The sequence below is a fragment of the Meles meles genome, chromosome 12 (assembly GCF_922984935.1).
Source record: "Meles meles chromosome 12, mMelMel3.1 paternal haplotype, whole genome shotgun sequence".
Lineage (NCBI taxonomy): Eukaryota > Metazoa > Chordata > Mammalia > Carnivora > Mustelidae > Meles > Meles meles.
Genome location: NC_060077.1, coordinates 34,354,602 through 34,370,229, shown reverse-complemented (window position 1 = coordinate 34,370,229; position 15,628 = coordinate 34,354,602). Strand labels below are relative to the sequence as shown.

The 15,628-nt window shown below is 39.5% G+C and overlaps 1 protein-coding gene across 7 annotated transcripts in view; it reads right to left on the bottom strand.

Annotated features, from left to right (window-relative positions):
• Positions 1–15,628, bottom strand: part of SPIRE1 (spire type actin nucleation factor 1) — a 203,265-nt gene that overhangs the window by 170,680 nt on the left and 16,957 nt on the right. For all 7 annotated transcript variants that reach the window (XM_046025412.1, XM_046025413.1, XM_046025414.1 and 4 more), the window contains exon 2: positions 4,531–4,565. In XM_046025412.1, the coding sequence (XP_045881368.1) occupies positions 4,531–4,565 (35 nt within the window). The remainder of the gene's footprint in view (positions 1–4,530; positions 4,566–15,628) is intronic.

The following is a 15,628-nucleotide window of genomic DNA, read 5'->3' as shown; positions in this document are numbered from 1 at the left end:
GGATTTCCCTTAATGAGTTCAAATGCTGGAATATACTGGTGTAATTGAGTACATTAAAAAAAATTTCCAAACAGGGGCACCTGGGTAGTTCAGTCCGTTGAGCATGGGACTCTTGGTTTTAGCTCAGGTTGTGATCTCGTGGGTCAGGATTTTGAGTCCTGCGTGGCACTATGTGCTTACCATGGGGTCTGCTTGAGGAGTCTTTCCCTCTGACCCTCCTCCCCACTCGCGTATGTGCATGTGAGCACTGGCTCTTTCTCTCTAATAAATAAATTTTTTAAAAAAAATTTTTTCCAGTGAGAAATAAGGTTTAATACTTGATCTTTTAGAAACATTAAGCCATCCTGAGGTATAAGATCACATAAGAGTTGACTGATTGCCTATGTATGGCCTCCTTGCTTTCTCTAAACTCATAAATTTGTTTGTTTTTTCTGAATACAGGAAAAGTCTTAAAAAGAGAATTAAAAGTAAAACCAGAAAATAATTCCTAATATGATTTCTATGTGCTACAAAAACTATTCAATTACACAGCTGAGCCATTAAAGTTATATGTCTCAGTGAGGGTCCTAAAGGCCCAGAAAGAGATTTGCTTTCCATAGCAGGCTCCTAGTGGTCCATGAGCCTTGCTTAAGAAAATGACTTTATGGGGCACCTGGGTGGCTCAGCGGGTTAAAGCCTCTGCCTTCGGCTCAGGTCATGATCCCAGGGTCCTGGGATCGAGCCCCGCATCGGGCTCTCTGCTTGGCTGGGAGCCTGCTTTCTCCTCTCTCTCTGCCTGCCTCTCTGCCTACTTGCCTACTTGTAATCTCTATCTGTCAAATAAATAAATCTTAAAAAAAAAAAAAAGAAAATGACTTTATCCATCCCAGGAAAGCATACACCTCCCAACTAAGAATAATAAGCTATATTCATTTAGCTGAGCTTTATGCTAAACTCTTTGCAATCACAACAACCCACCTTGCAGATGAGGAATTCTTAGGCCGAGAAGTAAGGGAAAAGGGTGGAACCAGGATCTGGCCAAAGCACAAACACCCACCACACCAGCCCCCGGGGGTGCAGGCCAGAACCACAATGTGGAGCAAGCAACACTCTCCTCCACCTTTCCCGGGGCCCTTCACAGTTCTACTCATCTACAGCTTGTGAGAAGCCCTTCCCTTGGTCTGCATTTAATGCCAGAGCTTGATGAGCATCTCCTTTCTCAACAGAAGAACAATGGAAGGGCAAAAGAGGCTCTAGCAATCACCTTTCTGATCCAGGATTACTTCACTCTCAGAAATGACCCTGCCGTCTTACTGACAGAAAAGACTGGCTTAAGTCCTTATTATCAAAAATTCCCTCAACTTCCCATTGTCTTCCTCAGGGCTGTGGTTTTACTGTGCTCAGCCCTCAATTCTGTTTCTCAGGCAGAAATATCCATGCTAACCACACAGCACAACAGCTCTCAGGCTGTGGTTTGAGGACCCTCTGACACTCCAAAAATTACTGAGGAGTCCAAGGAGCTTTTATGTATATGAACCATAATCTATCAACATCTCCTGTATTAGAAATTAAAACTGAGGGTTAAATCCTCTGCCTTTGGCTCAGGTCATGATCCCAGGGTCCTGGGATCAAGCCCCGCATTGGGCTTTCTGCTCAGCGGGGAGCCTCTCTGTCTGCCTCTCTGCCTACTTGTGATCTCTGTCTGTAAAATAAATAAATAAAATCTTAAAAAAAAAAAAAAAGAAATTAAAACTGAGAAATTTTTTAATCAAATCAGTTTAATTAAATCATTTAAAATATTAAACATGTTAATATAAGTAACATTTTTATGGGAAAGAAACCTGTTTTCAAAAATAAAAAATAATAAGAGTGATGTTGTTTTACATTTTTTTAAAACTCCTGAAGGTCATGCTTAATAAAAGCCAGCTAGATCTTATATCTACTTCTGAGGTCTGGCATGACATTCATAGTTACACAGTCATGTAGCCAAGGAAAACACCACTGTACCCTCAAGAGAATGAAAGTAGAAGGGCAGATAATGTCTTAGTATTACTTCAAAAACTGTCTGACCTTGAAAGGGTGTCAGGAACCCGCTAGAGCCCTCCTACCACATTTGGAGAACCACTGCTCTAGTCAAGCCTCGGGTAGTCCTACGTCTGACTTCAGCAGATCCCCACAATCTAACTTGAACTCCAACCTCACTCTCTTACTCTTCCTTACCACTGTCATACCCACCCCCCAAATGTACCATCTTCCCTAAAAAACAAAACTTTCTACATAAGCTGTCTCCTCTTTCTCTTAGGTCACCAAACTTCTTGAAAAAGTAGTTCCCACAACCTCTACTGCCCCTACTTTTTATCATTTTAATTAACAAAGTAATACACAGAGACATTCTCATTTAAAAAAAAAAAAAGATAAAATAAATCACCATCCACAATTCCAGTCTCTAACCACTGTTATCCCTAGAAAATACTCTGAGCTGTTAACTAAATAATCAGATTGAATTTTTAATTTTCTTGTGATTTGTTCCCTCATCAAATAGTTATTTTTAAAAATCCTGAAAGGAAGCTCTGTTTAGATTCCAATTCTTTTGGTTACCCAAGGTGTGGTCAAAGAATAAGGGCTACCAACTAGGAGATTAGGGAGATAAAATGAGTGACATTCTTATACAAAGTGAGTACTAAACAAAATGCTACAACCATGCTGATTTTATGGTAATACAACATAAGACAGACTAATGAGACTTAGCCATCCTGATATATACATATATTTTTATAACATATAAAATATGTAACAGTGTCTTCAGGAGTTGAACATTTTCACATATATTTGCTCTTTAAAGTTTCACAACCCTGAGGTCAATAGGAATTAGGATTAACATTTTATAGATAAGAAAGCCAAAGTACTAGGAGAGCAGGAAAAAAAAATACTGCTCAAAATTACATAGCTAGAAAAATGCACACCAGAAACCATAGAAAGAAGTTATATTTTCTGACTCAAATCAAATCCATTCCTTTATATTACATTAAACAGTACATCAAAAATTCTCACAATACAGAAATTTTAAGTTCTACTTTTAAAAAAATTAAATTCTTGCCTATTTTTAGAGCTCATCTGGAAAAAATTATCTCTACTTCCAAAGTTGAAAATGCAAAAATGAAATTATACATAATTTCTGAATGCAAAATGAACAAACCATTTTTGCTTCTTTATTATACAATACAATCCCTTAGGAAGCTTACATTTTATTTAGAATAACAGTTGAAATTTACTAAAATCTACATCAACATGTAGACATACTATTCTATTAGAAAAATAACTTCTTAAATCCTTTATCTAAGCATTGCTATTAACAAAGACCCAAGACTCCTAATGTAAAGACGATGCAACAGCTGCTGAAAAGAACACCAGACATACATACTTAATGGATGCTACCCTCATACTTCAGTGCTACCCTTGAAATTCCTGCAAGGAACACAGGGAATCGTATGGAAATTCCTTAAACTTCACAATCAGAATTTGGAACTAAATTATGAAAAAGTACTAAACCTGTTTATACAAATAACAAACTATTTGATTCATTTTTTTAAAGATTTTATTTATTTATTTGAAAGAGAGAGAGAGAGCATGAAAAGAGAGAGGTCAGCGGGAGAAGCAGACTCCCTGCCAAGCCAGGAGTCCAATGTGGGACTCGATCCCGGGACTCCAGGATCACGACCTGAGCCGAAGGCAGTTAATCAACCAACTGAGCCACCCAGGCATCCCTATTTGATTCATTATTAATCTTACGGAAATATCATTTCCAATCCCCTATTTTTTTTCCTACACCAAGGCAGCTCCACAGGAACTCAACATATTTAAATGATTTATTTATTATGACAGATAAGATTATGAAAAAAACTGAACTTAAGCTATTCTTATTAAGGGCTCTGAATCTTAGTATCTCAATTTCACACATATAACATGGGAAAGTTTTAAAACCATGATTAAGCTAACCTTTTTAACACAACTGGCATTTAAAAAATATGGGCGAGAGGGGCGCCCGGCTGGCTCAGTCAGAGGGACATGCAACTCCTGATCTCAGGGTTGTGAGTCTGAGCCCCACAGTGGATGTAGAGATTACTTAAAAATAAAATCTTCAAAAGGTACTTATGTGGGCAAAATAACTGTTTATTTTTTCTTCACATTTTACTCTTTTTAAATGTAAAAGATAGGAGTGCCTGGTGGCTCAGTGGGTTAGGCCTCTGCCTTCAGCTCGGGTCATGATCCCAGGATCCTGGGATCTAGCCCAGCATCAGGCTCTCTGCTCAGCGGGGAGCCAGGTTCCTCCTGTCTCTCTGCCTGCCTCTTTACCTACTTGTGATCTCTCTCTGTCAAATAAATAAATAAAATCTAAATAAATAAATAAAAAATAAATGTAAAAGATATATACCTATCTCAATACATTCTTGTCAGAAGATCAAAAACCCATGAGATATAGTTCAATACTTAAATTAATCTAAAGAAACTGCAAAGCTACTTTACTAATAAATATTTGAGTATTTCTCTTACCTCTGTTTCAGTACAATGTGAGTATCCCAATTTACCTGTAATAAAAATACAAAAGGTTACTTCCAAAGGATTTTAGCTTTTTTATCACTGATAAAAATATCTGAGCTATCCTGGCATGGTTTCATTATATCTATGTAAATATGCAAATAGAAGGTGCTAGAATGACCAATATTCTAGAAGGTCTTACCTAGAGATTTGTTTAAATAAGCCCATAAGAAAATACTAAGTAGGAAGATGGGAAGAATATACTCAATTGTAATAAGACCTAAAATACACACACATATTTAATATGCATATATATTAATGAAATGAAATTTCATTAATTTCATTTTAATGTTAAATGAAATGAAATGAAGTTAATGAAAGTAATAAAAATATTTTTATTGGAGTCTTGCTTTCTAAGATATCTTAAAATACTTTAAAGGTATTTAAAAAGTACCTTCAAAAAATCTTCAAAAGACTCTTAAACTTTTCTCCAAATATATCTTCCAGTTTAGAGGTACAGTGATCATTTCAATGAAAGCATAAATGTGTCAAACTAATATTTTCTTTAATATATGATTAGACAAAACCACATAATTAATTTAGTAATTTTCCAACAGAGGATCACCTAAAGAACAGCAATAGTTGAACAATATTTGGCTGTACCAACATCAATATTTCCTCTTCATCACTGACACATAATAGCAAAAGAAATATGTACAATTATACATTTCTGCCAATTTTGATAATAAAACATACTTTTTAAATTAAAAAACAGCTATTTTGAAGATCATTTATTAAGCAGTTTTAACAAAAAGAACAGGTTACATATTTATATTGGGTACTAAACAGCTTAATTTCCCCAGTCCACCCTTCTTAAAAATCACTGTTCTCAGTTTAAACATACATTAACCTCTACCTCCTTTCTTCCAACAACACTCTCCTTCCTCCTCACTGCTCTCTCCAGCCTTTGACTCCCACACCTAGTCCTAGCCCACTGTGCTTGTTCCAGCAGTCTGTGTTTTCTTTAATGCTTAATGAGAATTTATTCACCTTAGAGTTTATGATACCGCAAAAAAAAAAAAAAAAAAAAAAAACCCACAATGTTTTTTATGTGCCTCCAGACTCATAAAATGAAAAAAATTGAAATCCACAATTTCTGATGACCTAATGGTCCTAATGTGGAATACTGGCTCAAACTGAGACCAGAAAACAAGGGACCTTGGGTTCTGTGGATTAAAAATTATATATGAGCAATAAATAATTAAAGATTACATGAACACAGAGATAAAATGGTTTAATATACAAAGGTTTTACATACTATGGTTTGATAAATACATAACATACATATTTATATATTTATGTATTGTTGAATGAAACTATGTATTATAGTTATATATCATCTATTTTTATTTATATACATATGACTGCTCAGAACATTAGCGCTTTTGGTAGATTCATTATCCTACAACTCCTATAGAGGGGGTGATTAACCTAACCTAGGAAAGTACTGTAAACAGCATCAGTTCAAAGGGCACAGGCTACCTCTCAACAAGCATTGAGAGTGTCTACTCTGGAAGGCAAGGGGAGGGAAAGGGAGGAGGAGGCAGGGGGGGAGGGGAAAATACGGTGTTAAGACAACAATAACAGAGAGTAACCTCTTTGAGAGTACATAGATAAACATATAATGTATTTTTATCCCCAGGGGTACAGGTCTGTGAATCGTCAGGTTTACACACTTCACAGCACTCACGATAGCACTTACCCTCCCCAATGTCCATAAGCGAACCATAAGAGACTATGGACTCTGAAAAACAACCTGAGGGTTTTGAAGGGTCAGGGGTGGGAGGTTGGGGGAACAGGTGGTGGGTAATGGGGAGGGCACATTTTGCATGGAGCACTGGGTGTTGTGCAAAAAGAATGAATACTGTTACGCTGAAAAAAAAATAAATAAAATGGAGAGTACATAGATGTCCATCTTTGGTATATTAATTCTTAAGGTAAAGAGAACTGCAAAGAAAGTGGTGGGTTTGTTGTTGGGTAGTAAAGTTGGTAAAAAAAATATGAAACTGTTTTGTACATACTGTAGCACTAAGCAAACACATGTGCTGACGTTGCTGGGAATCATGAACTGAGGGAGAAAGACCATACGTACCTAACATGTGGGAAGGAGAGGAAGAGCCCTGTGGTGGTGAACTGGAATTGGGGTATTACCTAATTTCAAAACAAAACAGTAACTTCCTAGCTCTACCTCCAAAAGAGGGAGAAGTAATAGTACCCCATTTTGCAAGAGTACACCTAGCCCATTCCCCCTCAAAGGAACCAGTTACTCAGGGAACTGTCTAACTCCACGGATGGGATAGGTGGAGGTGAGGCATTTCAGGGAGTGTGCTCTGTAACGCCTAACTCTGAACAGCTGAAGTTATGAGTGGGTCCACCAAGATGAGAAATTACAGGATAACCTGGATCATCTTTCTGCACCAGAAAGTAATGAAGTACTCAAAAGTGATGTCAAAATGGCACAAGTCTTATGAAATAAGGTTTTTCCAATGACTTCTATGATAAAACTGAAAATGCTTTTCTATAAAGAATGCTTTTTTATAAAGAATTCTTTTCTATAAAGAAAATCTTTTCTATAAAGATTCTATAAAGAATCTTTTCTATAAAGAACACAAAAATTTTTGTGTGCGTGCACCACTGCTTCTGGTTATTCAATTTGATCTGGTGACTAATCATGCAACTCTGGAAATGTGGTTCACTATGAAGTGCCTGACCGCCTACCTTACTCTGCCAGCCAAATCCCTGCCCAGACTCTGACCTAGGAATCAGAAAATCCCAATTACACGAAAGCGGAGCTTGAAGGAACCTTGGAAACCATCCTGCCCAATCCATTCATTTATAGATGAGTAATGTGAGCCTGACAAGTCAAATGACTTCACAAAATGACAGAGCTGAGCAGACTCCAAGGCTCCTGACCCTTGTCATGAGCATTGCTGTGGTTGTTACCCTGTCCTCCATTCCCACTTGCAGGAAAAGTGGGGTTAGGGAAGGGGACTACAGAGGGGCTATCACAGCAACCTACCCATTAGAATCCTGTTTGTGGAGAAATGGGGAAATGTACTCCTCGATTTAGCAGTTGGAAACTGCCAATAGAGCAACCGAGAAATTTTCATTTGACAACTTTTAAGTCCTTCCTCATAGGTTAGTCACCTTTCCAGAAAAAAATCTAAGGAATCCCTCTAAAACCTAGAATCCTATGACTTCACTTTCTACAAGCTGAGTAAACTAAGCCGATGGTAGGCCGAACCAAGGTTTAAGATTATTAAATGCAATGAATCAGTTCTTTAAATAAGACTAAAAATTTTACTGATTTATTGTTATTTTAAAGGCTAGATTAACTCTCTGACGATGTAAAATAAAAGGAAATTTTGGGGATGACACTTAAACATTGAGTTTCAAAATATTCCAGTATTATTAACATGCTTATACACTAGGACAAAGGATGATTTGCACAGCAAACCAAGACTTCAGCTTGGCGTTTCCCAAACAGAATGGGCATTTTAGTAATGCCGAAAGAATCAAGGCTGTTTTTAGGCCCTTCTTTTAACTCATTCTGAAATATTCTATCTGCTCTTGAGATTTGCTAGACAAGTTTCCTCATGTCCTAGGAAATACAAACACCAGTCTTCCTATAAGATGATATAAAATGGCTTTCAGTGACGCCAGGTGCCTCAGTCAGATAAGCATCTGCCTTTGGCTCAGGTCATGATCCCAGGGTCCTAGGATCAAGTCCCGCATCATGCTCCTTGCACAGCGGGAAGCCTGCTTCTCCCTTTCCCTCTGCCTGCCACTCCCTCTGCTTGTGCTCTCTATGTCTCTGACAAATAAAATCTTAAAAAATAAAAAAATAAAATAAAATGGCTTTAAGAAATGAACTATTCCTAATGTAAAATGTCATTTAGAAAAAAAAAACAAACCACCTCAACTAAGATAACAAAGACATTTTAAATCCTAAACTTTCATTCCAAAGTCTGCTCAGTGTTACCAGAGAGAGCATTTCAGTGACCACATCTTGGTAGACCCACTCATAACCTTGGCTGTTCAGGGTTAGGCCTCACATAGCACACTCTCTGAAATGGCCTCACATCAGTAGAATCACACAATCTGATGAACCACACAACTACAGTGGAAATTAAGGCAGTTTCAGAAAAAATTTAAGGTGCTCATGTAGATTAATTATACCTTTAAATTAAGGCGGTAGAGGGGTGCCTGGGTGACTCAGTGGGTTAAAGCCTCTGCCTTCCGCTCAGAGCATGATCCCAGGGTCCTGGAATGGAGCTCCACATGAGGCTCTCTGCTCATGGGGGAGTTGGCTTCCCTCCCTCTCTCTCTGCCTGCCTCTCTGCCTACTTGTGATCTCTGTCTGTCAAATAAATAAATAAAACCTTTAAAAAAAAATTAAGGCGGTAGGTACCACAGCATATGGCTGACTTGTCTGTCACAGAGTCACATTATCAATGTGATTCAAATTAGCTGAACAAGCAGAAGGCAAAGATGCCCACCAGAAAGACACAAAACCCCTATAATCTTTACAATAAATAAACAGCTCTCAGAATTATTCTCCAAATTTTTCCCATGTAAGCAAACTGCAGGCAATGATTGGGTCCATCTGATCCTATGAAGGTATGTTATTTTTTCATAAGCTGAGCATTCAACAGACACACCCTGTCCCCCAGCCAGCTTGCCTCTGCCCCTCTCATTCACTCAATAAATATTGCTGAATCCCTACTGAATAGGCACAAACGAGCTACACATAGTCCTTGCTCCCTAGGACTTACATCTTAGTGAACACAGACCTAAAGAAACAAACAAAATTAACTACAACTGGTAATAAATGTTACTAAGGACAGAAAAGGGAGAGAAAATAACAGAAATGTTCCAATTTAGAATAGTCAGACATGACTCCTACAGAAGATTATTTAAATAGAGACCGTGAAGTTAGGTAGCAGCTAACTGCAGGGCTGAGGGAAGAACCTGTTCCAGAATCAGGAGGCAGCCTGTGGTAAGGCTCTGGAAGTGTTTGGTAGGTGGGTAGCATAAAACGTATTTGGAAACACGGGCAGGGGCAGATCACACAGGCCTTTTAGGACAGTGTAAGGAGTTTAGATATGATGTCTAATACAACAGGAAGCCACTGGACATTAATATTAAGCAAGGGCATGAGCTGATTTGAGGTGAGTTTCCAGGTTGGTCCTGCTCTGTGGAGAGGGTCAAGGTGAAACCATGGAGGGTGGACCGCCTCACTATCCTGGATAGCAACGGAGGGAGAGGGGAAGCAAACACGGACAGCAGCCAGCCCAGGTGGTGGCAGTGACCAGGAAGAAAAGTAGAGAATTAAGATATAATTTAGAAGCAGAATTAGCAGAACTTGCTAATGGACTGGACTGGGGGTGGAGCAGGGTGAGAAGGAAAGAATGATACCCTGAACAAGTGCCATATTTTCAGGAACAATGTTCTTAAACACTTGATCAAAACAGATCAACATCAAGGGTTAAGTTTAAGAACTCTACTACTCTGGGGGCACCCAGCTGGCTCAGTTGGAAGAGCATGTGACTCTCGATCTCAGGGTCATAAGTTTGAGCCCCATATTGGGAGGAGAGATTACTTAAATAAATAAATAAAAATTTTTTTAAAAAGAGCTCTAATACTCTGTAAGAGACAAGTATGTATTAGGTACACTTTTTGGACAGCTTTTATATGCATATTAGGGAAAAAGAGTACAGTTTTAAAGAAGCCAAAATTTAGCAATAAAACAATCCCTACAGCCTTATCACACCTGGGTTTCTTAAACATTGTGGCCACTGAGGGCTCAGAATCCATGACCAGTTTTCAGTGTCAAAAGTTAGGACACTAAAACTGTACAATCATTAGCTTACACCCATCTCCCTCAACAAAATCATTTTGCCATGTTACATTTTTAATGGAAAAAAAAAAGTTAATACATTTGACATAAAAAACAACCATATAAAGGACACTTTTACTTTGGTTGTTAAATGATCAAATCATTATCCTCTATGCCATAGCATTTCACCAGTAAAGCTTCTCAAAGATTAACAGGAATTTAGGATTTAGACATGGGAGAAAATTGGTATACTTGCTAACCAAACAAAGATTGTGTGTTCATTAAGTTCCTCTTCTTGGCCTGTCAGGAAGAATGAAATAAAATTTAATGTTTCACTGCCATAAGAGCCCTGTGCTAATGTATTTTCTTCTTCACAACTGTTGATGTTTAACCAAGAGTTTAAGTAAGCTTTCCCTTGGGGGCCCTGGCAAGGCAGTGAAGCAGAAGAGCAAGTCTTTAGACTTGTGCAGTCCCACGTTCGAATCTCAGTGCATACTGAACTAACTGTGTGATGTGATTTTTAAGTAAAATACTTCCCAGAGTTTTCCACTTTCTCATGTACAAAAAAAGGGAATAGTATCTACCTCATGAGGCTTATGTGAAAATTAGATGAAACACAAAATGTTTTGGGGGCTCTGCCTGATGCCTCCTGCAGGGAGGGGCTCAGCAAATGGCAGCTAAGCTTACTGCTCTTAACCCTGTGGAAAGACGAGAGATAGAGATAAACTAAAATTGAGTGCTAAGGAAAACTGGCATAGCAAAATATCTTCACTAGGATTACAACCATGTAAAAGAGGTATTGATTTTGAAATGAAAAAGTAGCTAAGTCCTATGAAAAGTCATAAAATTTCACTCATTTTTACACTTAAGATTTTTAAAAGCCGCTACCTTTTATGTTGTACCTTCTGCAGAGGTTCCTCACATAAACCTTGCCCCCAACTCCTTAGTGACGGCATCCAGGATGATGACAGACATCAGTCAAACAGCTGGAGCTCAGCAATGGCTCGGGCTGGGGTGGTGGGAAGTGACGTTTCATCAGTTATTACTCAAAACTGAAAATAAGAAAGCCTGAAATGGCAATCTCTATAATCAACTCACAAATAAAAAGACTGAAAAGTCTGCAGAATTTGTAAATATACTACTTTACATGGCAAAGTGATTTTGCAGCTGTGATTAAGTTAAGGCTCTAGATAGAGATGGGAGATTATGCTGGATTATCCAGGCGGAACCAATGTAACCACAGCAGCTTTATGAGAAACGGGAGAGTCCAAAAAGGAGCCGTGATGATGAAAACAAAGACTGGAGCCATGTGAATGCAAAAAGGGGGGACACAAGGCAAGGAATGTGGAAAGTCTCTAGAAGCTGAAAGAGGAAAGGACCAGATTCTCCCCTGCAGCATCCAGAAGGAATAAGCCCTGCAAATACCTTGTTTTTAGCCCACAAGACCCATTTTCAGACTTCTAATCACCAGAACTTTAAGATAATTTTGTGTTGTTTTAAAGCCACGACATTAGTGGTGACTTGTTACAGGATATGAATACACAGACCATGAAAAGGTCAAAGCAATATGACAAACTCTCACCATCCCAAAGACAAACCCCAGGCTACCCTGTGTACTTCTAATTCCATGCAGAATGTCCCAGAGTAAGAACTCGCTCACTGGTACAAGGGCAATAGAGCAGAGCGGTTAGGAGCAAGAGTTCCAGGCCAGACTCTGGGGGCTTGAATCCCAGGTAGGCTGCTGGCTAAATGGTCTCTACACATTAGTCTCCCATTTGTAAGGCAGAGGCTAAAAAGAGTACCTATCTTGGGGCACCTGGATAGCTCAGTCTGTTAAGTGTGTGCCTTAGGTTCAGGTTATGATACCAGGGTCCTGGGATGGAGCCCAGAGTTGTTGGGCTCCCCAATCAGTGGGGAGCCTGCTTCACCCTTTCCTTCTGCTCCTCCCCCTCTCCTGCTCTCTCTCTTGCACACTGTCTCTCTCAAATAAATAAATAATCTTTATGGGGTTCCCAGGTGGCTCAGTGGGTGAAGCATCTGCCTTTGGCTCAGGTCATGATCTCAGGGTCCTGCAACTGAGTTCCCCATGGGGCTTTCTTCTCGGGGGGAGCCTGCTTCTTCCTCTCCCTCTGCCTGTTGCTCCACCTGCCTGTGCTCTCTCTCTCTTTCTGTCAAATAAATAAATGAAATCTTTATAAATAAATAAACAAAGTTTTAAAAAGAAGAGTACCTATCTCATAGAATTGTTGTGAGGATCAAAAGTAATATTCCAAGAAAACTGCTCAGCTCACTGCCTGTCACAGAGTAAGCACTTAAGTGCTTATTTGCTCTATTACCATTTAAGTCTTTGAGCCTTCTCTCGTAGGAGAAAATAAGCCAAAAGACCCTTGTCTTCCAAACCCAAAAAGCTGTAAGTGAACAGATCACTTGGCTCCTTCTATACCTAGCATAACTGAAGAAACCCGCATCCATGCCTCGGCCTGTAGGTGCAAAGCTGGCCACCCAATCTCTGTAAGTTCTAGGGATCTCCTGTGTCTGCACGCAGTGTCATGCAGCTGACCTTCCATAAATTTGTTAAACTTTTCTGAAGCTAGGAGACTCACAGGGAGGCATTCCAGTCCCCACTTCCCTGTTCTCCACTCACCCTCTCACCATCTCCCTCCTGCCTGTCTCCTCGGGGGAATTCAGTGGTCTCCTTTGACTGCCAGTGAAGGCCTTTGAGGGCCTTGGCTTACCTCCCAAGTGCTCCCTCACAAACTGACAGCACTCTAAGAATGAATCTGGTTATTATAATTTTCAGCTCCCTACCCTGAACATCTCTGGTTGAAAACGCCATTTCTATTTTTACAAGACATCAACCTTAAGGGAAATGCTAAGAGCAGTGGAACTATTCCAAATACCTCTGCCAGAAATATGTCAAAGACAAAGGCATACATCCAAACTACCCTGAACATTTCTAGAAGCAACATGCCATTCAAATCAACCCCCACAATGTTCTTTTAAACTCTAAGGAAATTGTTAATGAAACATCTCATTAATACTTATAATTAATCAATACTTGCTCTATATAGATCAAACATATTGTAATGCTGGTGTAAAACCTTCATTTTTACAGCTGAGGAGGCTCAAGCTCTACAAAAGAAATGACTCATTGAAGGCCAAAGAACTGTGACTAGTTACCCAGGCTGCTGACCCACCCAGCTCTCCTACATTCTCCCCTACCTCAGTAAGAGAGAGACTAGGAAGCAATGGATGCCAAAGAGTGAAGCACAGGGTCAGCACTAGTGGGGAAAGTTTGGAAATATTAAAAATTTTCTTTTTTAAAATTTTCATTTATTTGTTTGATAGAGAGCCAGAAAGAGAGCATGAGCCACGGGTGGGGGGTTGGGGGGGTACCGGGAGACAGAGGGAGAGGGAGAAGCAGGCTCCCTGCTGACCAGGGAGCCCAAGGTAGGACTCGATCCTAGGACCCTGGGATTGTGGCACGAATCGAAAGCCGACACTTAACTAACACCTAGGTGTCCCTAAAAACAAACTTTCTAAGTACCATTTTGGTTTACTTACCCACTGCTCATGACTAATAAATGTGGGTAAAGGAAAAAACATGTCCCCCTTAACAGGACAAAGAATCCCTGACTAATCAATACGAATAATACATTTAATCACATTTTGTAGGATCTGGACCATAATCTTATTATTTAATAATAATAATAATATAATTATTAGAAGTGTAGAGGCATAAAGACATCACATTTTTTGGAAGAGCTGGTGAAAAGTGGATTAAATTTTTTTGTGGGGTTGGGGGAATGCTGAGTGAGAGGGAGAGAATCCCAAGGAGGCTCTAAGGCCAGCAGCACAGAGCTAGATGTGGGGGATCAATCTCCAAGAGATCATAACCTAAGCCAAAATCAAGACTCCCAGACTCAACCAATTGAGCCACGCAGGTGCTCCAAAAAACATGGCTTATTATTGCCCATCACTTTCCTAGAGACTAGAGTCTAGCCCTTGGACTTCATATCAGTAGCTAAAACCAACTACCAGACTTCTCAGGCAGAGACCACTAACTGGCTCTTATCTGCAGCTACTGTCTGCCCTTTCTGGCTCTGCTTGCTCATCAGATGATGAGTGGATTCCTTGGGGCCTGGCTGCTGCACCGAACACCCCTGATTTCCATCCCGCCATGAGGGTAGGCCTCACCACCAAGATGTCCACCCCTAATCTAGGAGTAAGTACGGCCCAGACCCCAAACCCTCCCAAACTATTCCTTGGTACTAGAGTGGCCAATTCATAACTGATCTTGCTGTGAAATGAATGTTTTTAAAAAATGTTTTCTTGGGGTGCCAGGCGGGGTCCATCAGAGAAGCATGTGACTCTTGATCTTGGGGGTGGGTGTAGAGATTACTTACATAAATAAAACTTAAAAAAATGTTTTCTTAATTATTAGTGTTATTTTTTTTTTCTATTCAACAGCCTTAAGTAGCTAAACTTTATATCATCTCACAGAACAAATATCATTAAATATCAAGTACCTTCCAGTAAAAAATAATTTCAACATTACTGTTTTCAATAAAACTCAAGTTATTATCTTCATCTATTTTATGTAATTTGGCAACACTGAAAACTTGTAGAGGAAAAAGTTTTCATCTCTTGTGCCAGTTCACACTGAATGGTAGTGACAGTCTAGAATGCTATCCTCGAAAGAGCTGTGAGGGCAAGTATGGGGTGGGAGGCACCTGTGACCATTTAGCAATGTTTGCCATGGGAACAGAAGGGAGTGACAATGCAGAAGAAGCCACATTCCTGACACTCCTGTGTTAGAGGACAGGATGATGGAAGTTGTGGTTCTTTTTGTAAACAGTGTGGATTTGGATTAAAATTTTTCCTGAGTCATATTAATTCAAACATTCATTGCTTGAATTTCATGAGACCTCAAAAATACACTGAGATCACAGCACTCTATCACTTTATTCAAGAATAAGGAGAACGTGGAGGAGAACTTCCCCAGCCAAATCATAAAAAGAGGTCTAGTAGCAAGTGCCAACCCCAAACATTTTTGTATTTCCTATCAAATAGAGAATTCTGGTTTTCATGCATTTCATAGGCACCACTGTTACTCTCCCTAGAATCTCCTCTCCCCCTCTGGCGTCTGACCATGAATGAGACTATCCTAGCCAACAGAAACCCTGCCACAGAGGCATCTAAGGTACTTCTCTC